Source organism: Odontesthes bonariensis, chromosome 21 (genome assembly GCF_027942865.1).
Source record: "Odontesthes bonariensis isolate fOdoBon6 chromosome 21, fOdoBon6.hap1, whole genome shotgun sequence".
In the NCBI taxonomy this organism is placed as follows: domain Eukaryota; kingdom Metazoa; phylum Chordata; class Actinopteri; order Atheriniformes; family Atherinopsidae; genus Odontesthes; species Odontesthes bonariensis.
In genome coordinates, this window is record NC_134526.1 from 30,074,140 (window position 1) to 30,097,434 (window position 23,295).

Here is a 23,295-nt window from a genome sequence, read left to right on the forward strand (position 1 = left end):
CAACATTTACTTTGGGAGTAAAGAGTTAAAACAAAAACAAATGCTAGAAAATAAATAAAATGGTCACTAAAATAATGCATTCTTGAGCAAAAAAAAATTGTTTTTGCATAATGTGATAATTTAAAAATGTGCTGAGCCAGGGGGTGCTGAGCTATCTCACGGTGGTGCCTTGGCACCACTAAAAATACCCTAGCCTCGCCCCTGGTTTAAGCTAACTTCTTTTCCCCCTCAATGAACAACTATGTAACAACACCCTGTTTGGCATAGTTTACAATTTGTTTGCATTTTTTTAGTAATTTTCCGCACACCAAATCTTCAGTTAACTCTCGGCTCTTTGTGAGAACGTAGACATAAAATAAAAATGTGCGCGGATAGCTCTGGTGTGGCAGAAGGACGGGTCCTCCCCCCTGTGGCCCCGCCTGTCTCCCGCCGGCTGCCAGGTACGCAGGGTGGGCGTGCGAACACTAAAGGCGACGGTCACAGGTGATGTGTGCATTCCTGTTTGTGCAGTGACAGTGGGAGGGGAAACTGTGACATTGAGAAGGGAGTGTGGACATATCTCTCACACACACTCACACCAGTGCAGCGAGCCGGCCACAAACACACAGCTGAGGTTCACCTGTCCTGCTGGGACCGTTTAGTTTTTCGGAGAGTGCTGACAGGTGACTGCCACCATGTTTAAGAAAAAAAGCAAGTCGACCGTAATAACGCAGCCGAAGCCAACTTCAACGTAAGTACCACTTTTTCCTTTACAAATGTTTATACGTTCTCTGAAAACTGTCGACTGCTCTCTGTCCGATACAGCTAGATATTCTACTGTGCTCGTAAAACCACTAGCTAGCTTTACAGCCAAAAATCCCGAAGAAAATGTGAAGAAGATGGTCACCGTAACTTTTCCTCTCATGTTGATGATTAGTTACGCAGCTCTTTTAACTTGTTGTTTTATCACTTGTTGTGCATATTAAAATAAACCATAGTGGCTGTTAATGGTCTTAAAAGTACTGAAATGCAATAAGTGGAATTTATATACCGGACAGTTAATTGATCTTGATTGTATTCTTTCATTTGAAAGGTGGTGGTGTGTGTTCTGAAACGGGTTGCCCATCTGAAAAAGCAAAGCTGTACCTTTCTACTTTTTTTTAAGATGGCAGCATATGTGTCGATGGAATATGTTTTAAATGAGGTATTTTCAGTATGTTTTTTGTATTGAGGCAGGAATGACAGAAACTGTAGATTCTATTGCACAACGTCTGCTTTAACTCCAGTGTGGGTGTGGCTGATAAGCTGTGCAATAAAGTGCACAAACTGGATTTTTTTTGCTGTCCTCCATAATGTAAGAGGAATTTCTAGCAGCCTCTCCCACAGTATCGCTGCACCGACTGCCCATAGGCTAAATCTTCAGATTTGCCACCCTGGAAATGATAAAGACCGTAGAATGAAATCATGGCCCCTGGAGCCTGCTCATTTTCATTTCTATAAGTTCACAAAATGGAGGCATTTCTGAGAGATAGTGCTTACTGTCAGTCAGCTGGTGGAGTCTCAAGCCAGAATACTCTTTAGTGTTGAATTAACGTTTTGTTTCCTTTTTTCTTCTTTTTTATCCATTTATAAAGCTCCAGTTTAAGGTAAATGGACTGTACTTGTATAGCGCTTTTCTTGTCTAGCTGACTACACTACATGCCACATTCACCCATTCACAGGTGTGTTCAAGGTGTGTTCTTCCCACCACCACACCTGTCACAAAGGCACAGGAATGTCTGCATTGGACCCCATGTCTTACTTCCCCTGCTGAAGTGTCACTTTGATTCAGAGTTTGTCTGTTGAAGAGGTCCATACCAGTTTGCTGATTTATTAGAATTTTTTCAGATATTATTTGGTTTTTACTGCTTGCTCTGAGCATGCCACTATTTCTGTTCTTGTGGCACAGGCCTGGGTCCTGATAACCACCAAACAGACAGTAAAGGAATCCTAATAATGCAGCTCCACCCTCATCATTCTCTTTGCACAGCTCCACTGATTCAGGTTTTGGTTGGTGCGTATTGAAATTACTGTGAGAAGAAAAAGCTGTGACCTCACATAGGTGGTAAGATGTCTGTTTCCTGTTTGGGGTAATGACAGCTTAAAGTCAAAGCATGAGACCCATCAGGTGCTGCTTTTGCATTCAAGAAGTAATGGGATCATATGCAGATGTGCATGGATTAAAACAGTGAATGGCAGCGAGGAGGTTCTTCTATTCTGGATGGATGGGTTTGAGTGGGACCTCCTGCAAGATGATGATGACCACAAAGAGATGCAAATGAATCTCAGAACTGCCTCAGAAGAGTAAAATAATCCCAAAGAGATGTTGAGCAGCCACAAAGTGACAACAAAGAGGAACAAACTGGTTTAAAAACGATCCCAAAAATGCTCATTTGTGGCGTTTTCTGTGTCTTGTGGTCTGAGACAGAACAAGGCTCGGGGTGACAGCAGCAGCCACCACACCCTCTATGACTTAGTGCTGGAAGAGTCTGGTTCTAATTTGACCGTCTCCCATGTGGGAACATGTGAGATGTGTTTCTCAAGCATATGCTCTGGTGCCAGTTCTTTCTCAGAACCAACACAACTTTGCTTAAAGCACTGACTTGAAGCCTTCCTAGAGTCAAGTGACAGTATTGTGAGCACAGGGTATTTAGCCGAGCTGCTAATGTTGCAACATGGATTATTGAAAGCAGTGGGACTGTTTATGATCAGAACAGGGTTAGTTTACATCTGTTCTGAATTTTGAACTAAAACATATCTGGTCTGATATTGGTGTACCAACACTTAACAACCTGAGAACCTTCTTTTTCCCCTCAAACACTAAAGCCCTATTCGGACGGGACTAGTTTAATGGGGGGACCTGGGGTAAAGTAATAATAACCGGGAAATCTAGTCCCGTCCAAATGGGCCATGTCAGTAAAGATAGCGGAGTATGTCGGTAAACTTTGCCGAGAATTCTACCTCCTGTGAAATGGTCCGGAGTATCTACCATAGGTAATACTAATCCCGTGCGAATGTGACCTTCGGTAATAAGTACGGAATATGTCGTGACATCCTTTTAAAGAGAGAAACAATTAGGTGTGTCTGTTTGCAAACATGGAGGTTCTGGATGAAGCGCTGCTTGCAAGCACGCATGGTCGGCGCCATGTCTGTTTACAGATGGGGTTTACGGAAGTGAAATGAAGACGTGCATGGCATCCAGGATGTGACGGTTGTGCATAACCAACAACTCCTCCCATGTTAGATGAATATTACAGGGATTTCTTGTTCCGTCAGAATTGGTCATTTCTTCTCCCTGGCGTCGTCTGGTTAACCAACATTACCATACGTCCCCCCATTAAACTAGTCCCGTCCGAATAGGGCTTTAGAGTGATGATCCAAAGTCATGTGATTCAGCTGACACAAGTCGATCAAAGAGTTGTGCTAATAATAATGCATTTGTTTCGAAGGCTTTGGTTGGATAAGTAAACTGTGCGTGTTTGTCATTGGGGAGACAGAAATTCCCCCCAGGGGGTTTTTGCTTTTGGATGGGTTCCAACAGAAATTCTGCCAGCTGCTTCTGCAGAACTCAGCAGTAGGCACCAGTTCAAACTTGTTCTGTAATTGTTTCAACCACTAGCTTTGGGATTACACCGGCCAGTGTGCATTCTGTTGGCGTTATGTAACTTGTGCGCAAATGTTTGAGGGGTGTTGGTGTGCATAGAGAGGTGAGGAGATTGGTTGGTACGATCTGACAGAATCTCTCTGCATCTGTTACAGATGTACTGTACACATTGGAAACACACACACACAAACTATTTCATTTAAAACTTCGGACTTGTAGTTGCAAGCCTTTTAGATCATCCTTAACTTTTAACTTCATGCCCTGATATTTCTTGGTAACATATTGTAGCAATGGTAGAGGTGCAGACAGGAAAATTCTCAGACCACACATTCTTGTTCAGCCAGTATTTTTATTTTGTTAGGCAACTCACAGGAACAACAGAGAATAACAACCACACTTCACGTGCATTTGAACAAGTGGGAATAACTTTCCGTCTCACATTTTGTTAAAATGCAACACGAACAAAAACCTTGTACTACACTATCACTGCGTACAGAACATGAACGTAAACGCATACAAACTCTACCACAGCACGAAATACAGCACATAAACGGGGAACAGAGAGCACCCATAATGCAATGCGGCAACACACCCACAGCACAACACAATATGAAGTCTCAGTATGACTGACATTGTAAAAATCAGCAGTGTTAGGTGGGAATGATTTAATGAGCCATATCACAAAGGGTCTCCTAAAAGAAGGACTCTTCGATCAATCTACTGACTTGCTCAAATTTCAACTTTATTAATAGGAGTGGCAATGTGAACAAAAAGCAATTCACTCTTGTCACTCCGTTACTCTAAGACCATTTGAATTGATAAATGAATAGTATTACAGTCATAGCATGCACCTACTCCATAATGAAAATATATCGAATTTAAGATAGGAAATTAGGAAATAAAACAGGAATAGATACAAAAAACTCTAAATCAGATGTTTCCATATTGTAAGGCAAGACTTCCCAGAGGTGCTTCAAACAGATTGAAAGGAAGCTCAGTAAATGGAGGTCAGGAAAAATTGCATTAGTTACCAAAAGAATAAGGTGCTTTTCACACAGTCAGAAACTACTAAAAATTTTGGGACAGAAGATGTATATATTTAGCAACATCACTGTATGTAAATCAGCGATACATCGTTATCTGGGCTGACTGGCTTAGTGTGTGTGGGATTAAATGACATTCATGATCCTACTGGCATCCAGGAATTTAGCAAAAACAAGCCCCTGGAGGGAATGTGCCGTTTATTTTTCAAACCTCATATGAGGGCAGGCTCGTGTCATAGACTTTTTAAACCTAAATGAAATCCTAGAGTATCGTGTTTTCTTCTCCACAACCGATTAACTCTTGCTTTTTGTGTGTATATGTGTGTGCATTGTGCATTCTTGCATGCACAGAGAAGAAGCCCAAAGTGGTGGGACCAGAAATGACAGCAAGGCTTGCCTCGGCATACATCTTGTTTTTCCTTTTAATTTGCCTTAAGCTGTGTGAGAAAGCACTTGGGATGTGTTCATGTCCTATGATAGCAGTGAAAGCCCTGCTGTCTTTTCTGGCAACATGTTGGCTAAAGAATTAAAGGCTTCTTATGTAAACACCACACGCAATATTGAGGTCGGCACTAGTTACTGATCACGTGTCTGTGTATGTGCAACATTTTCAGTTCTCCGGGATAAAAACAACATGAGCTGGGCATTGCTTGATGTAAATTTAAAATGGTGCTGTTATCACAGTTAAGTGATGATATAATTCACTTAAAAATAACTACCATAATATACTAATAACTATAATAAATACAATTAGCAAAACTCTGAAAATGAGCTAAATCAATTTATGTCAGTATCAGTCAACATGATGATCAGTCCCTTAATTTGGCCAAAGTGTTCATATAGTGTTGGTAAAAATAAACTTGGCATCTTTCTTTGGTGGACAAACCGTTTAAAAGAGATGCATTTACCATCCATCGTTGATCAGCCAAAACCAGACAATAATTCAGCCTTGCTAATGCTATGTGTCAGTAAGGCATTGGTGCCACACAGCTGTAGTACTCTCCATACACTCCATGTACTAAACTATGAATATACTTCACATCCTTGGAGCCCTTTACAGGAACACGTCAACATGCATTTAGACTCAGTTTTGATTGTTGATAGTTGGACTTTACGCAGTGTTTCAGATAGATGGCATCTAGGAGAGACAAGCCCAGCCACTTTACTTTACTTTTAGCAAAGATATCAGCTGAATTGTGTGCAGTAAAGCTCAATGTCCTTGCTCACATGTTTGTTCACTGAAAACTTAGAGATCCCGCAGCGAAGATACTGTAAATTTCTGACTGATGGTTGATGTGTGTTAACTGTTTACACACTAAATATTTCCTTTGCCTTTAGATTACTGCTCATCAAGTTATTAATGGCTGTAAAATTGTTGGCTGATTATTAACATTAAAGGGTAATTAAAGCTTGATATTAGTGAACCAAATGAACCCAATTGCAACTGTTTCAATTCAACACTTATGAATACATTTGCATTGTTGCACATGATACAATTTTAAAGCTCTGCAGCTACCAAACTGCTTGTAGTTTGACAACATTTAGGTGTTGTGTTGTTTTTGATGAATTCTTTTGAATAACATCTGTACTCTGAGCGGTTGCAATATGGTCTCTATCGATCCACACAAATGTAATATCAAGGATGCAGCCAGAAGAAGATTTTTCACTGTGTCGGATATGTGAGCCAGTGAATCCTTTTCAGTTCACTTGTTTCACATCATGTTCACATCAGAAAGTTTTGTGTTACCTGTGACTAAATATCTCCCCTCATTTCTCCGTTGGCCAGCGCTCCGTCCTCAGAGCTGGGCGCTCTCATTGAGAAGCTGCAGAAGAATGCTGATAAAGTAGAGAAGAACATCTACGATGTTGAGCAGCACCTTAACAAGGTAAGATTTGACAATGTATCCCAAAGCACTTTATATAATATACTTAGCACAGTTCATTTAACTTTGTTTAATGAATGAACCCCATTAGACTTTCCCAGAATTCTGCACGAGAAGAGGGTACATGTGTCCAATCTGATCTTGATCTCTACTCTAAATTCATATGTTGAATAGTAAGCCTCAATTGGGCTAAATGCACTTTGCTGTAGTAAAATCCAAGTGGTTTTATCTTTTAGGGGTACTTATCTTCAACCTCCCATCTCGGACAGTAAAATCTTATCGATGGAATTCTGAACAAATAGAACACGGTTTTATTATAAAGATTTATACATTTTAGCAACTGTACTTACTTTATTTATCATGTGGGACGGTAATACACAAGTTTATGAGAAGACAGTGCTCTTTTTAGCTGTTTTACCAAAGCTATCAGGTGAAAAGTTATTGTAATAAACTCATAAAAGAAAGAGAGAAAAATCAAGAGAGATACAACTTCAGAATAACAACCTAACTTCATCTGATATGGACACAAAATAGTAGCCAGCAGTGTTTTCCTGACTGTCTTTGCTGCATTCTGCCCTTTTCTGTTGCAGGATGTGAGTAAGATCAATGAGGGGAAGCAGCCTCTGTATCAGGATGACACCAACAAGAGAATCCTCAATTCTCTGGAACTGCTGAACGGCCTGGACGACGACGCCGTTAACGCCAAGCGCCTCCACCATCCTCAGGCTGAGATGATTGAACAGGAGTGAGTATATGTCAGCTCTTGGACTGCAAAAACTGTAAAACTTTTTTAAGCTATTTCTTAGTTTTTGACAAAAGACAGTTTAAATGACAATATCCATAATTTATGCAAGCTCGTGCCACCAGTCTTCACACAACATGGGACCTTTAGCCTAATAGCACACATTAATCCTGATCAGTATTTGACTTTTTACGATGCCAACAATCTCATTTTTGGACGTTTATTTGAGAACATTTGATATTTCTCATCAATATGATTTAGTCTTATAGTTCAGTTTTACCAAAACCTTTCTGGGGTATCTTTTGTATGTATTCAGCATGAAGCAACTGCGTGAAAGAGTGATGAAGCTGAAAGAGGACCAGGATCGTATTTACCACCTGACCCGCACTGAAGGGATGCCCAGCATCAACTGGGGCAACATGATGGATGAGAAACTGGTGAGAAACATGCTGCTATATCCTGCAGCCATGGTAGAGCCTCCATCACCAGCCAGAGTATTTTCCATAGCAATCATTGATGCTGTTTGGAGTCTTTTTTTGGTGCAGAGGAGGAGCAAAGCAATCTGAACAATGCATCTCAATATATTTTGTTCAATCAATAGTTTGTTTACCCTTAGACTTTCAGAATATCCACGTTAAAACTATCAAGCCAAAAGTGGGCAAGTGAGTACATGCCAGGACCATTAGCATTTCAGCTGTCACATCTGGGGCTCGAGCGGGGCATGATCAGGACTTACTCTGGCTTAATGGCTCGTGCTTTTGGCCCAGAAATGATTTTAAGGCTACTCTGATATGAAGTGATGTCAAAGGCAGGGTTTTCCTGTGGGTTGAGGAAACCTTGTGCTTAAAAACAAGGTATCTCAGCAGCTCACCAACTCACCATTACTTTTGGTTGCAATGCACAGTGCTGTGGACTGCAGTGGTCATCTGGGGTAGATATACTAAACACAGACTGTATTTGCCATAAACATCACGCAATCAGCAGAATCGTGTGTGTGGAACAGGCTCTGCCACCAGATTTAGATTCAGGTGGTAGGTTTTATTTGCCAACAATTAATTTCTTTTACAAGCTGAATATGAACACCAGTTAGTGGTAGTACTGTGTTCTTTGCTGCGCTTGGTTCTAGTCTGCAGTGCTCCGATTGTATAAACATCACAACTATAGGGGTTTTCATTTTTCTATTTTCCCCAAAGCATACAATGCATACATAAACCATGGATACTTGTGGACCCAGAGGAATTTACAAGAGCTGAGTCCAGATAAGGTCCAAAATCAATGTCATTGAAACATGATGTAACTACAAAAGAAACTGGTGATCAGACTAGTGTCAGTATACTCTCGGGTCAATAGCCCCTTTCACACTGCCGAATAACCCGCGTTTAATTCGCGAATTTAGCGTGTCCGCTGTTGTGTTCACACTGCCGACACGGGCTGCCGCGTCAACTCGACTCGCCTTTCGACCCGCGTCGGACCCTAGTCTTTTTGCCGAGCCGAGTTTGATGTGAACACAATCGACGCGGGTCGGACGTGGGCGTGACGTGAGGAGTTTAAAAGACAGAATGGACAACTGATTCAGAACAACAGCGACAGGTGAGGAAAAGTTTTACTCTGTTTTAGCCTACATCAAGTTGGAGACATTTTTTAATATGGCCAACTGGTGAGACAAGGAGGTCCGCGAGCTCCTCAGCCCCCGAGCAGAGGACGTTATTTTCCGCCACACGTCGGGGACGGTGAAAGATGGACCTCTGCTGGAAGGGCTGGCGAGAAAGATGGGAGAGCGCGGTTTCCCACGCAGCAAGACGCACCGTAAAGTAACATCTCCATGAACTGCATTGCAAAAATGAGTTTTCAAGGTGTCCCGCCATCGTTTGTTTGAAAAATTTGATGCAGACAGGTGTATTTAACACTACCTCCGACGCATGGCTTGTGCCTACGTCATTGTACACGCCCAGCATTTTATGTGTTTCGTGTGACGCTCTGCCACTAGGCAACTCCCCCTGAACTCGGCTTCAGGCGACACGGGTCACCCTGACACGCCAAGCGTTCACATTGCTCGACGCGGGTTGAAGGTGCAATTTGGACCCGCTAAGGTAGCGGGTCGCAGTGTGAAAGGGGCTAATGTTTCCTCACCACGGTTTTTTTTTTTTTTTTTTTTTTTTTTAAAAAAACACGAAGTAGATAAAAGGGACACTTTTTTTTCAAGGCTGGCATTTAGAAGCTGTCTGTCTTACATCTTGGAAATGAGATACATTAAAGGAGACATATTATCCCTCTTTTACAAGTTGGCTACATTTTATAACGCATTACAGCATTCACCCCTCTTTTCTGGACGGATTGCCCCTTTTAAGATTTTTAAGGTTTTACTTAATATCATTGAAGGACAGTAGAAGAAAAAAGAGAGAAAAGCCTCAGAGCTCACACAAGCTCACACTAGCACGCAGTAGCACACACTAGCACAAACTAGCACACTCTAGCACACACTAGCACACACTAGCTCACACTAGCTCATACTAGCACACACTAGCTCACACTAGCACACACTAGCTCACACTAGCACACACTAGCTCATACTAGCACACACTAGCTCACACTAGCTCACACAGCAGACTGAGCTGAAACTACTACTCAGACTCAGACTCGGACAGTTTTATTGTCATTCAAAACCACAGCGTTGTAGAATGTAATACAGTTTCTCAGGTCTCGGTTAGCATAAAATATTAAGAAATATAAAAAAAAATATATATATATATATATATATATATATATATATATATATATATAAGACGTAAGTAACCTAAATAAATAAAACTAAAGACAAGATCGCACAACGCACGGCAGCAGCAGGCAATTTTGATTTAGTATTATTATATTTGCCTTTAGTTCAACTACTGCAGTTGTCATATGTCAACGTAATGGGCAGCTGGGTGGTTAATATACCTGTCAAACAGAAATCACTCTGTTTGTCTACCATCACATATAGGTCACATTAAGCAAAAAAAACGTCAGCCTAAGCATGAGTTATGACGTACCTCTTCCAATGCACAGTGAATGCAGCTTGATGTGAAGTTTAAGCTGAGTGGAGATATACAAAGATCAATAGCTAAATATTAAGTTCAAGAAATTTAAGTTAGATGGACTGTTCCATTAACTAGACCCACTTCAGACTTCATATATCCTCTGAAACTCTTTCTATTTGTGCTCAAATTTAACCTTATGGATAATAACATTATTCTCACATATACTGGGTGGCTATTTCAGCTATGTTATCTAAGTCAGCTTTAGGTGCAGCCAGACCAAGTTAAGTCCAAACTGTAGACGAATGGAGGACTGGAGTAAGAGCTTTGTTTTATCTCTCTGCCCAGGACAACCTGAACAACAAGGGCTTTGGCCAGGACCTGCCCTCTGTGGAAAACGAGGTGGAGGAGCACAACATCTTCCACAGCGAGGTGGAGGCTCTGGCTCCCCATATCTCCACCAGCAAAGACAAGGTAGACACAACCCAAAGAAGGATAAATGATGCTCTGACTCATTCAGTTAGGTTTTTGTAATGAAGGTCTACCAAATATGACATGAGTAATGATAATTATAAAACAGTTTGTTCATTGTAAATTTGGTTTTCTATATTGTGATCTTTTCTTTAATTAGTCACAAAAATGGCAAAATTCTGTGTAATACTGTGTAATTAGTAACTCAAACGTAACTATGTAAACTAGCTGCTGCAAAAACATTGAGCATGTTACTGTGATGACAATAAGCAGAGCTTCTTATGATTAAAAGTTGGCACTATTTTACTAACCACACCATTTAACACTTTTGTGAAAGTCCTCTGTTTTTTATTTACTTAATCTCATCATTTTTGTCCTTTTTTTTTTTTTTTTCATTTCTTCTTCTTGTTTTGTTTCTGTAGGAATATGTCAGTGGCCTCCAGATGAAGTACAACAAACTGCTGGTAAGTAACCCACACACAGACACATGTACACCTCCAGCTCATGGCCGAGGCTTTTCTGTCACACGTCTGCATTTGTGCCCAAGTTAAGACAGGCGGCACTAGTTTGTATATTATATCCAAACATTTATTTGACTTTTTTTAATCATTAGAAAAAGATTGAAAAAGATTTTTAAACTTTTTAGAACCAATTTCTTTAATCTTAATGCTGTTTTTAGACAATAAAGTTTATTAGACGTATTGTTCCATTAAAAACAACTATGATGAGATAAAGTTTGTACATATATTTTTACTATTTTATTACTTTATTTTATTATTATTGTATTTTTTGTTTTTATGGCACCAAACAGACCAGGCCAAATTCCTCGTGATGTAAAAATTACTTGGCAATAAAACCTTTTCTGATTCTGAGTTGGTCATCTTTGAACAGTGGCTACAAATGTTTCATTCTTTCATCTAGGCCAGCTCTAGTGCTCGTCAGCGCAACCTTCTGAGTTTGCGAGACTACATGCAACGCTGCACCAATGAGCTATACTGGATGGACCAGCAGGCAGAAGAGAGGATCAACTACGACTGGAGTGACTCCAACCTGGATTATCCTGCCCGTCAGAGGCAGTATGAGGTAGCCGGAGGACACAAAACATGCATGAAAGCAAACTTAATCTAGAAAATGAGCTCCAGTGCATACAAGGCTAGACACTAAAAGGAAATCCTGATCATCAGCTCACTCCTCTCACCCTAACAGAACTTTATCAGTAAATGTCTGGAGTCGAAGGAGGCTACCGTCACCAAGCTGAACGATGATGGAGAGAAGCTGATTGCTGCTGATCATCCAGGGAAGAATGTCATTGAGGTACAGGCTCATCAATCTGATTTCTTCACATCATTCTGCTGTTGCTTTCTCCTTTTGGTTCTCTGTATGTATTTTACTTCAATTTAATTCTCACAGTTTTAAGAATTGAAGCAATTCTCTTGATTGACCCAGTTTCCAAAAAGGTTTCCAGGAGAACAATTGAAGGGTAGTTACCTTAATCCTTTAAGACTTGTTTAATCAACTTTTAATTTATTTAATCAGTCAACTGCTGGAGCACCAGCAGGGTTTTTTATTTAGCCAGTAAAAGTGTAAAAGTGTTTCCTTTCTCAATCAAATCTGAACTCACATCACTTCAGCATTTTCACATCTTCTGGGAACTTGATTATCTTCTTATGCTCATTTCAATCCGTTTGCATACATTGTGCATACGTTTACACAAAGTCCCTGTGAGTTGATGTGCTGTCACATTTTTCCTCACTGTTCTCTCACACACACACACACACACACACACACACGCGATGGCAGGGCTGCCATGCAAGGTGCTGGTCTGCTATAGGGACCAACTTGGGATCCAGTATTTTGTGCAAAGACATTCAGGATCTAGAGGAGCCAGAGATCAAACTGCCAACTTTTCAATTTTTAATCGGCCTTAAATTTTACAATTTTAGCAGCACTTTGGTCCACTTGTGTTGTTTTAAATGTGTTTATTTGTTAAATTATTTCCAATCTCACTAATCGATATTCTACACACTTTGTCATCAGGCTCATATGGAGGCGGTCCATGCTGATTGGAAGGAGTATCTGAACCTTCTCATCTGTGAGGAAAACCACCTTAAACACATGGATGAATATCACAAGGTTTGGAACGGAGGATAGGGGACATCCAAACAGAGCTCATTAAACAGATAGAGGTCATCACTGTCTGTCTCTGTGTGTGTGCAGTACCACAAGGAGGCACGCGACACTCAAGACCTGCTGAAGCGGGTGGATACAGAGGTCAACCAGAAGTACAACCCAGAGTTCAAAGACGTTTATCAGATGGATGGCCTAATCAAAGAGCTGGATGTGAGCATTTTAGCCTGAACGTGGAGGACAGCTCACAGTACAACGGACTATTTCTGCAACAGTGAAAACATTATGCTCTGTTTGTGTCTCTGTGTGAATAGGACCAAGCTAAGGCCGTAGACCATTTTGCTGAACGTGTCAAGGCTCTTCAGAAGCGCAGCCTGCAGGTTTTGCCTCTGAAGTACCGCAGGGAAACGCCCCAGAAGTTGCTGCCCATCGAAGCTCTGTGTGAATATGACACAGATGAGGTATGCTCTGTCTTTGGATTGTAGCTGCCATTTCTGTGCATTTCTGGGATTTCTTAAACTGGGAAAATCAGTCCACATTTGCTGATACTTTGTAAAGAATGCTTAGTCTTCCCTTTTTAATTTGGGCCTCCTTCCCCATGAAATGGACAAAGTAGCAAACAGGACCTATTTGTGTCACCACTAACCCCAAGTGATCATTCCCTTCCTAAATGAATATCGCCCGTCACTTCATGTGTGTTTTCATGAGCCAGCTTCTTTCATGTTACATTTCTTTCAAGTTAATTCTGCTTTCTTATACATTCAAATTTCTTTCACCCTACTTATTCATATCCCCATGCTTTTTGCTGACATTGCTTTTTAACTGTCCTTCATCTCTACTCGTCATATTCACTTTAGCTTAGTTCAGCTCTTCATTATATCCAATTTATTTTTCTTATGCATTGTTTCTACTGTTTGTCATCTCTTCTAAGTTTCTCTTAGAGATGATCTTCCTGACTGTCTTATTTTCTTGACCTTTGTCTTTCTGTGCTGCAGTGAGCACATTTTGATTTCAATCAGCTCCTATTTATATTTGCATTTATATTTAGAAGACCTGTTTTTTTTGTTTGTATTTTGTTTAAAGGAATTTACAAGTAAGAGTGAGACAAACGTATTCCAGCATCAGTGCAGTAAGAACCCTGGTCTGCGCAAAATCCTTTTGAATGACATGAGTAGAACAGGAACAGCAGTACAAAGTCAGTGCAGAGGTGTAAGCATTTTCAGGTTGAGCTTGTTCGGATGTTAGTGCTGTTAGGAGAGGAACTGCTCTCAGAAAAGATGCGTCCTCAAGATTTTCTTGAAGGACAGGTAGGGGATTGTTCCAATCCCGCGGAACCACAGATTACAACTATCTGTATTGAGACTGACTTGTGCAAAGGAATGGCAGTACGAGGCGACATTCTTGGGAGGACCGCTGACCTCACATTCACTCGCTGATAAGTTAATCTTTTCACTGTTTGATGTCATTTTTTTTCTCTTTCCCATGCTGTCAGGGATCTAATCCCTGATTTATTTCCTTCTATTCAGACTGATCCACTGATGCTTCTCCTTTTGCTTTACTTATCCCCAATACTAGCCCTGTTACTTTAAAGATTTTACAGTGTAATGTATTCAAATCCCTTCGGAAGGGAGACAGTTTGAGACTCTGGGTGCTTTATTTGAAACTACTGGGGATTGTAGCGCAGGGGATTTGAAGAAGTCTTAAGAGCCCATGATTTGCAAGGGTTATGCTTGCTTTCAAAAATAAGCAGCCAATGGTCTGCTATCCAGCAACCTTTTGAAGTTACTTGTAACCAACTGTGATGCACTGGTGTTGCACCTCAAATCCTTTTTGTCAGATTTAGAAGAGGCATAAAACTGAAACACTATTCGTCGAGAGCCCAAGTGTGTGAAGAATCTGCTTTTAACAACAGTTTATACTTGAATCAATATCTAAGCACCTCTGTACAACCATTACTGATACATTCAAATGAAATTACATTTGATGTGGGCATTTTACAACTGAAAGGGTTCAGCAAAAAAATGTGTGTCCTGGTTTATGGCCATTCTGCTGAGAGCATATTGTAGAAATCAGAGCCAAGAAATATGTGTAAATTTAAGATTTAATGTTAGGGATTTTCTCAGATTAAGCTATATGTGATCCAATAGCAGCTGACCAATTGGAATTGTTGGGTTTGTGCAGGGTCAGATTCTGCGTGGGGAGAGGTACACGCTGCTCCGGAACAATGGAAACAAATGGGATGTGAAGGACGCCGCTGGACGTAAAGTCACCGCCCCGGCTGTCTGCTTCATGATCCCTCCCACTGACCCAGAGTCGGTGGCCATCTCTGACAAGTGAGGGTGTACTAATTACTTTCTGGCATTATTAAATGGATAACGGAACTTATTTTTATTTTACTGGAGTGTACCTGCAACAGTGTTTTGTATCATGTGCTTGCAGTCTGGCCAGCCAGCAAAAAGCTGTCAAACAGAAGATGGCGAGCAGCAAGACGACTCTGCAGAAACGTTTTGATGAGCTGAAGAAGGAAAGTGGGGCTGGAACAGCTACAGGTACAACACACATTTAATAATCAGAAGCTTGTCCGGCTTTGACTCAGAGCAACTTGATTTACTTTGTTGCTAACTGGGATATATTCAAGATATAGAATACAGAGGAAGATGGTTTGTGGACATAAGTACAACTGTGTTCCATTAGCAATCAGATCCAAAGCTCCTGAACTGCAGGGCACTGAGACAAACCTGGAGTTAGTCGATTTGAAATGTTTTAAAAGCTAATAGATATAGTCGGTATTATCCAGATTCTCATTTTAATTCATTTGATTCACATCCATAAACAAAACAAAATTTTAAAAATTAGATTGTAATAAAGTGGAACCATTTGATTAATCAGAATGGAAAAATGGTGACAAACTTTAATTTGGTGTTAAAGGTGTTGACACTTAATTATCATTAATATATGTATATATCTTTTTTTTTTCTTTAACGTGCCCAAGATTGGTTATGTGTCCTGCAGAAAAGTTAACTGCCTCCCAAAGGTGTCACTCCAAATGAAGTTTGTCATGCTGTGTGTGATTTATTTTTTAATTTAAATTTTTTTGTGGAACTGCAGACAAGCAGGAGCAGCAGTGCCGCCAGCTGATGGCCAGTCTTGATAAGGTTGTCAGTGACCTGGACAAGCAGGAGAAAGCCATTCATGCAAGAGTGCGCCCACCACTGGAGCAGAACAGGCCACTGCAGGACAGTGCTGACCGCCTGCAGGATATGAAGGTAATTACCTTAGTTTCATTCTGAATCAGAATCAGAATCAGAATCAGAATTGCCTTTATTGTAATTATAATTTGCATTACAATGAAATTTGGTTGCAACTCCAAGGTGCTTATAAGACATCAGAATTTAAAACAAGACTATGTTTAAAGTAAATTTAAATATATTTAAATAAAATGAAGGCACAGTAATAAAATATAAAATATTGCACATTTTTCCGGAATTGCATGGTATGAAATTGCACATGAGGTGTATTGCACAGTTCTCATTGCGTGTGGTGATGAATGAACTGTAAAGATTTGGTAACTATTTATTTCTATTGTTCAGTAAAGTGATGGCTCTTGGATAGAAGCTGTCCCTGAGCCTATTTGTCCTGGATTTGTGTGACCTGTAACGTCGTCCAGACAGTAGCAGGTCGAACAGGTCATTTCTGGGGTGGGATGTGTCTTTTATGATGGTGTCCGCTCGACAGCATCATAAAAGAGAAGTGGCAATGTCCTCCAGGCTGGGCAGGGAGCAGCCAGTGATCCGCTGGGCTGTGTTGATCACCCTTTGTACCGCTTTCCTGTCTGCTGCTGAGCACCCTCCGTACCATCCTGTGATGCCGTACGCGATGATGCTCTCAATGGTGGCTCTGTAGAACAGCACCAGAAGCTTTACCTCCAGGTTGTTCCTCCTGAAGACCCTCAGGAAGTGGAGTCACTGCAGTGCCTTCTTCACCACCTCTGTGCTGTTAGCAGACCAGGAGAGACTGTCGGAGATCTGCACTCCCAGGAACTTTATGGAGCTCACCCTTTCCACACAGACCCCGTTTATGTAAAGCGGGGCTGGGACAGCTCTTCCCTTCCTGAAGTCCATTATTATTTCTTTCGTTTTTGTGGTGTTCAGTGGCAGGTTGTTTGCTGTACACCACAGTGTCAATTTGTTAACCTCCTTCCTGTAATCAGACTCATTTCCCCCTGAGATGAGTCCAATCACGGTGGTATCATCCGCAAACTTTATGATGGTGTTTGAGAGATGGGTCGGAGAGCAGTCATGTGTGTACAGGGTGAACAGGAGAGGGCTCAGTACACAGCCTTGAGGGGAGCCAGTGCTGAGTTTGATAGTGGAGGAAAGGTGAGGGCCTAATTTCACAGCCTCAGGGCGGTCTGTGAGGAAGTTCCTAATCCAATGGCATATGGGGGTCGAGATGCCCAGTAGTGAGAGTTTCTGGACTAGGATCTCCGGGATGATGTGGTTGAAGGCTGAGCTGAAATCTAGGAAGAGCATCCTCACGTAGCTTTCCCTTTGCTCCAGATGACTCGGTGCAGTGTGTAGCGCGATATTGATGGCATCCTCTGTGGAGCAGTTTGCCCTATAGGCAAACTGGTAAGGGTCCAGAGTGGGAGGGAGGCAGTCTCTGATGTGTTTTGAGACCAGTCTCTCGAAGCACTTCATGACCACCGGCGTAAGTGCAACAGGCCTGTAGTCATTTGCGCTCTCCACTACTGACTTCTTGGGGACTGGGATGATGGTGGAGGATTTGAGGCAGATTGGGATGATGGCCTGCGACAGGGACAGGTTGAATATATCGGTGCAAACACCAGCCAGTTGGTCAGCACACGCTTTTAGCACCTTGCCAGGTGTCTGTTGTGTTCTGTTTTGTTGTGTCACTGAAGTTTACCGTCCCATATTCCCATTTTCAGTCCTCCTCCTCGGAGCATAGAGAGTGGTTTTTATGCACTGTACATCTCACTAACTCTGTGTCTCTCCAGGACATTGCTGGAGCTGTCAGCAAGATTGAACCAGAGAAGTCGTCTAAAGTGTCTGAGGCTAAGAGCTTCCTGGTCTCAAACCCCAACTCTGCCAGCGCACCTCAGCTCCACAGCAAGGTGGATGAGGCCAACAAGAAGTATACAAAGATTGAGCAGCTTCTCCAGTGCTCTCAGGAAAAGTGCGTAACCCGATATATTCTTCTGCATTTCTTTCTTGGTTGATCTTTGTGGGATTAGTATACCTTAAGTTGTTCTATCAATGAACTATTTTTAATATTGTTTGAATGTGTAAATTATAACTTCTACTTAAAATTTTCAGAATGATAAGTATTTTTACTCATCTAAGATCGGCATTTTGTTTTAGACTTAAGAATTCAAACCAGCTGGAGACTTCACTTCAAAATGGAAAGAATTTACTGTCCACATACGAGAACAAGCTGGCGAGGGAAGAGGTTGCTCCATCTGACATCTCCTCACTGGAGAAAACACAGCGGGAACTTGCAGTAAGATGGCTTTTACAGTGTTTGACACACCATTCCAGCTGAGAAAACATGCTGGTAAATGGATGGCCCAGCTGGCAGCTGTATGCTGTTGTCCTCACCAGAAAATATATATTACTATGTGTTTTTAGCATGTCATTTCTACTACCCTGGCAGGATATTGGATCAGATCTGAGGTCCCAGAGGTCAGTCATTGCTGAGACAGAGCAGAACATGCGCTTGGCCAAAGGTAGCTGCGATAACATGGCTACCAAATTTCAGGAGCACTGTCCCGATATTGAAAGGCAGGAAGCTGATGTCAAGAAGCTAAACAAGCGCTTCAACAACCTCAACAGGCAGCTTGACACCAGGTGAGATCATCAAGACCGGCAGAGGAAGGCGTTTAGGATGTGTTCATGATAAATCCTGGAAGAAATGCTTAACATTACACCACAGAACTACATTGCACATCGTTGTGCAAGTAAGATCTCTACATTGATTTACTTTGCTGTGTATTGTAGGTCTCAAAGCTTGCAGAGAGCCAAAATGGGATACAACAATTACCGTAAGGATTATGACAATCTGAACAGCTGGCTGTCTCGGGTGCCCAACTACGAGCCTCGTGAAACCGATGACATGAGACAAGTGGAGACCAAGCTGAAGAATCAGAGGGTGAGATGAGAGGCACCATGATTCCTACTTTCTGTAATTCATGGTGTTGAGAAATATTCCATTAATGATGTTCATAACAACTCTAAACAACACTCTCTGCAGAACCTGCTGTCTGACATCACCAGGAAGGAGTCTGACTTGAACAGTGTCTCCAAAAATGCCCAGCTCTACCAACAAGCCGTCAAAGTAAGGCGTTTTCCACTGATTGTCCCGCCATGTCACCTGCTGAAATGTACAAAAACACAATGAGAGAAGGAGTTACCAAAGCTGAACTGGTTCCTCTTTTTAGGACTATGAGACTGAATCTGAGAAGTTCAGATCTATTCTTGATCTCGAGGATGGACTCGTACCTCAAACCTACAAGAAGAGCAGACTGGAGTCGCCTGCACTGACAGTCAAGGCAGAGGTGAGGCTCAACAGTTTTCATAGAACCAGTTTCTGCTTCACGCATGCCTTCCATAAAGCCACCGCTTGTTCAGGCATGTTTTTCATTTATACTAAGGCATAACTCAACACTGCTTGCTCTTTGCCTAAAAAGTAGCAAATGCTGCCATGTATATTAGTTTAAAGGGGTACTGAATTACTTTAGCATTTACTTTTGAATTTCCCTCTAAAACTGGGAGCTTGTGGAAGATATTCTGACTTCAGTGCCTAAGATACCTAAGAATCATGTACTCGGAAATACTGGATCCTGCGACTCTAATAATGCAGCTTAAAAGTGTCTATGATGGATGCATAACTTTCTCAGTCGAATTAACTGAGCCAAGTATACTAATCTTGTTTAGTGATGCATTGCCCTGATATGATCAGGTGAATATATCATGTCTTTCCCTTTATAAACTGATTTTCACCATTGTTTACTCCACATTGACACTGAAATACTGTCTAAGCCCCAGTGGTTGAGTTTAGGGATTCCAGATATTACTTGTTATTTCAATGTTTGCAGGAAGCTGCTATCGAGGCGAAGTTTACCGAGGTGAACGCTGTGAACAAGCAAAGGCTGCAGAACCTTGAATTTACCCAAAATCTTCTTAACCAGGTGAAATATTTCAACATTATGATATTAGCAGCAATAACACTCAAATTCAAAACAGCAGTAATAATGAAGATGAATGTGTTTCCATAGCAACCTGAGATCCCCATGATCCAGTCTACAAATGTAAAGTCGGTCCATGCTGCTGCGCCAGGAGAGGAGCCTTGGAGGGTTAGGAAGCAACTTGAAGATGAGATTCAGAGGAGAGAGCAGCTAGAAAAAGAAATCGAGACCATTCAGACTGATATTTATGTTCTGGAAGGACAAAAGCCTCAGGACACAATTGTCAAGAAGGAGCTGATTAAAAAAGTTCCCGACCCCCAGCTTGATGAGGAAGTCCACAAGGTCCAGCAGAAGCTATCGGAGGAGCGCCGCTCCACCCACGTCTTGGAGAACGATCTGGAGGTGCTAAAGCTGAAACTACGTGGCCTTGAGACTGAGGTCAGAGAAGGGGCACAGCAGTACACAGTAAAGGAAGTCCTGCGTATAGAAAGAGACCGTGGTCAGGAGGAGGAGATGCGCAAGCTTCGGGATGAGCTGGAAGAACTGAGAAGGCAGAAGATGATGAAAGACAACGAGCTGATTCAGATTCACAAGCAGGTGACACTCCTGGCTGAGGTGAAAAACAAAGAGCAGGAAGTGATCACTGAAGAGGAGGTGATCAAAGTGCAAAATGACCCCCAACTAGAAACGGAGTACCGGGTTCTCCTGGACAGGAAACAGAAAGAAGTGAATGGCAGGAAGACACTGGAGGATGAACTGCAATTTCTTCAGGATAAACTCCGGAGGCTGGAGAAGGAGAAGGCAATGGCAGAGGAGAAAATTTCCATCAAGGAGGTGCTAAAAGTAGAGAAAGATGTTGCCTTTGAAAGAGAAGTAGAAAACATCAGGAAGCAGTATGAGGACGAGAAGACCAAACGAAGATTGTCCCAGAGGGAAAAGACTGACCTCCAGAGGAAAATTACAAGCCTCGAAGAGGAGAAGTCCAAGGTGGTGATTCAGGAGAAGGTGCGGGAGATTGTCCGCCCTGACCCTAAGGCTGAGAATGAGGTAGCCAACCTCCGCCTGGAACTAGTGGAACAACAGAGGCGCTATAAAGATGCAGAGCTCCAGCTTAAATCCCTGCAGGATGAGCTGACTATGCTGAGGAACAGAGGACCTCAAGTGGAAGTCAAAGAGACCATCAAAGAAGTAATCAAATACAAGACTGATCCCCAGACTGAAAGAGAGCTGGAAAGACTTCGCAATGAAATAGTTGATAAAACCCACCAGACTGAGAAATCCGAGATGGAAATCCGTCAGCTCCATGATGAAATTGATAGATGGAAGGAGACTAAACCTCAAGTGCAAACCAGAGAGGTGGTCAATGAAGTCATGCAATACAAAGAGGATCCCAAGACGAAGGAAGAGATTGAAACCCTGAAAAGAAAGCTGGGTGATGAACAGAAGAAACGCCTTGATCTCGAAAGGGAACGGTCAGCCCAAGAAGACAAGATCAGAGTAAGGAAGATGGATCTGTCCCAGGTTAGAGAGAAATTTGTTCAGCAAGAAGTGGTGAAGATGGAAGAAGATCCTCTCCTCAAGTCGGAGTGTGACACCTTCTCCAAAAGCATCAGCAATGAGCAAAAACAAAAGGACAGCTTGAAAGCAGAGCTGTACCAACTGCAGAGACGGATTGCCGACCTGGACCTGCAATTGGAGGAACTGGAGCGGGAACGCCGGGCAAGACGGGATGCGGAACTGGAGATCCAAAGGCTCCGGACCAGTCTTAATGAGCTGGAGATCCGTGACAAAGAGAACCGTGAAAAGGTGACGGTCAAACAGAAAGTAGTCCTGCAGCAGGATCCTCAACAAGAGAAGGAACACTCCATCCTCAGACTACAGCTCGATGAAGAGCGGCACAAACGGACCCTGCTTGAGAAAGAGTTGAATGCCCTCATTCAGCAGCAACACACCCTGGAGAAGATGGAAGTAAAGGAAAGAGTTGTCCGCACTGAGAAGGTCCAAGTTGAGAGGGACCCGGAGGCAGAAATTGAGATTGAGAATCTAAGGAGAACTTTGGAAGAAGAGAAGAGGAGACGGCGCGACCTTGACCAGGAGCTGTCCACCCTAACTTCCAGGTTTTCTGATATAGAGTTCTCCAACACCAAGTCTTCTAAAGAACTGGACTACATCCGCGAAGAAAGCAATCGCCTGCAGCAAGAAAACCAAAGGCTGCAGAATGAGATCCGCAAGCTTCGATCTGAGATCGAGATCACCAGCAAAGAAACTCGACTCATCACCGAGTCTGCACCCAGAGAGGATGGAAAGAACTTGGAGTTAAGGCTCGACTCCCTACAGAGGGAACTCTCAGAGCTCAGAAGCGTGACAAACCAGAAGGAGGAGGAGATTGAGAGGCTTCAGAAGAACCTGGCAGCAGTGAGAATAAAGAGGGAGCAAAGAGAGAGCCATCTCCGCAGGTCTATCGTTGTCATTGACCCGGATTCAGGCAAAGAGATGCGACCGGAGGAGGCATACAAGCTGGGGCTGATCGACTGGAAGATGTTTGTCAACCTGCAGAGCCAGGAGTGTGACTGGGAGGAGATCACAGTCAAAGGCCCAACTGGAGAATCCTCTGTGCTTCATGACAGGAAATCAGGGAAGAAGTTCTCCATTGATGATGCATTACGTCTCGGGCACATCACACAGCGCCATCTTCAGCAGTACATGGATAAAGAGCTCTCCATTCAGGAGTTTGGTGTAATGGTGTCGGGCAAGAAGAGGTGAACGTTCTAACATTCACAATCCTTTTTGGTTCGAGAAGATTGAATCTGTTTAAAAGTCTCAGTGCTTGTCATTGTCCTTCAACTCTTACTTAAATACTGGGGTGTTTTGGCTTTATTTTGCATCTTACTCATGGTTCCAAAGCGCAGTATGTATTAATTTGCTTCCGCATACAGATATTCAGTTTTGTGGTACTGGCATTAATATGTGGATTGATATTACCACAGGTACAGCCAACTAGGCTGGATGTTTTAGAAAATGCTCGCTCGGATATTTTAAATTTTTTTTGAGTAGGTACTAGGGTTGGCAGCATATCTTAAATTTTATGGAGAATTCAATGGATGACATAATAATACATTTATGTGGGGTTTTTTTCAGGGTAATTTCATATGCTATCTGCAAGCTTCAATAAAAGTCATATCAAACTGA

The 23,295-nt window shown here is 42.1% G+C and overlaps 1 protein-coding gene across 1 annotated transcript; it reads left to right on the forward strand.

Annotated features, from left to right (window-relative positions):
- The first annotated feature begins 485 nt into the window (after window positions 1-485).
- ppl (periplakin) lies at window positions 486-23,295 on the forward strand. The gene is made up of 22 exons (XM_075454240.1): window positions 486-730; window positions 6,452-6,551; window positions 7,139-7,293; window positions 7,607-7,727; window positions 10,653-10,778; window positions 11,198-11,239; window positions 11,697-11,858; window positions 11,982-12,089; window positions 12,813-12,908; window positions 12,993-13,115; window positions 13,217-13,363; window positions 15,084-15,235; window positions 15,342-15,451; window positions 16,011-16,168; window positions 17,920-18,098; window positions 18,284-18,422; window positions 18,576-18,769; window positions 18,920-19,070; window positions 19,173-19,256; window positions 19,360-19,476; window positions 20,017-20,109; window positions 20,197-23,295. Exons 1-22 carry the CDS (start codon window positions 675-677, stop codon window positions 22,867-22,869), a joined length of 5,286 nt encoding a protein of 1,761 aa, XP_075310355.1. The 5' UTR covers window positions 486-674; the 3' UTR covers window positions 22,870-23,295.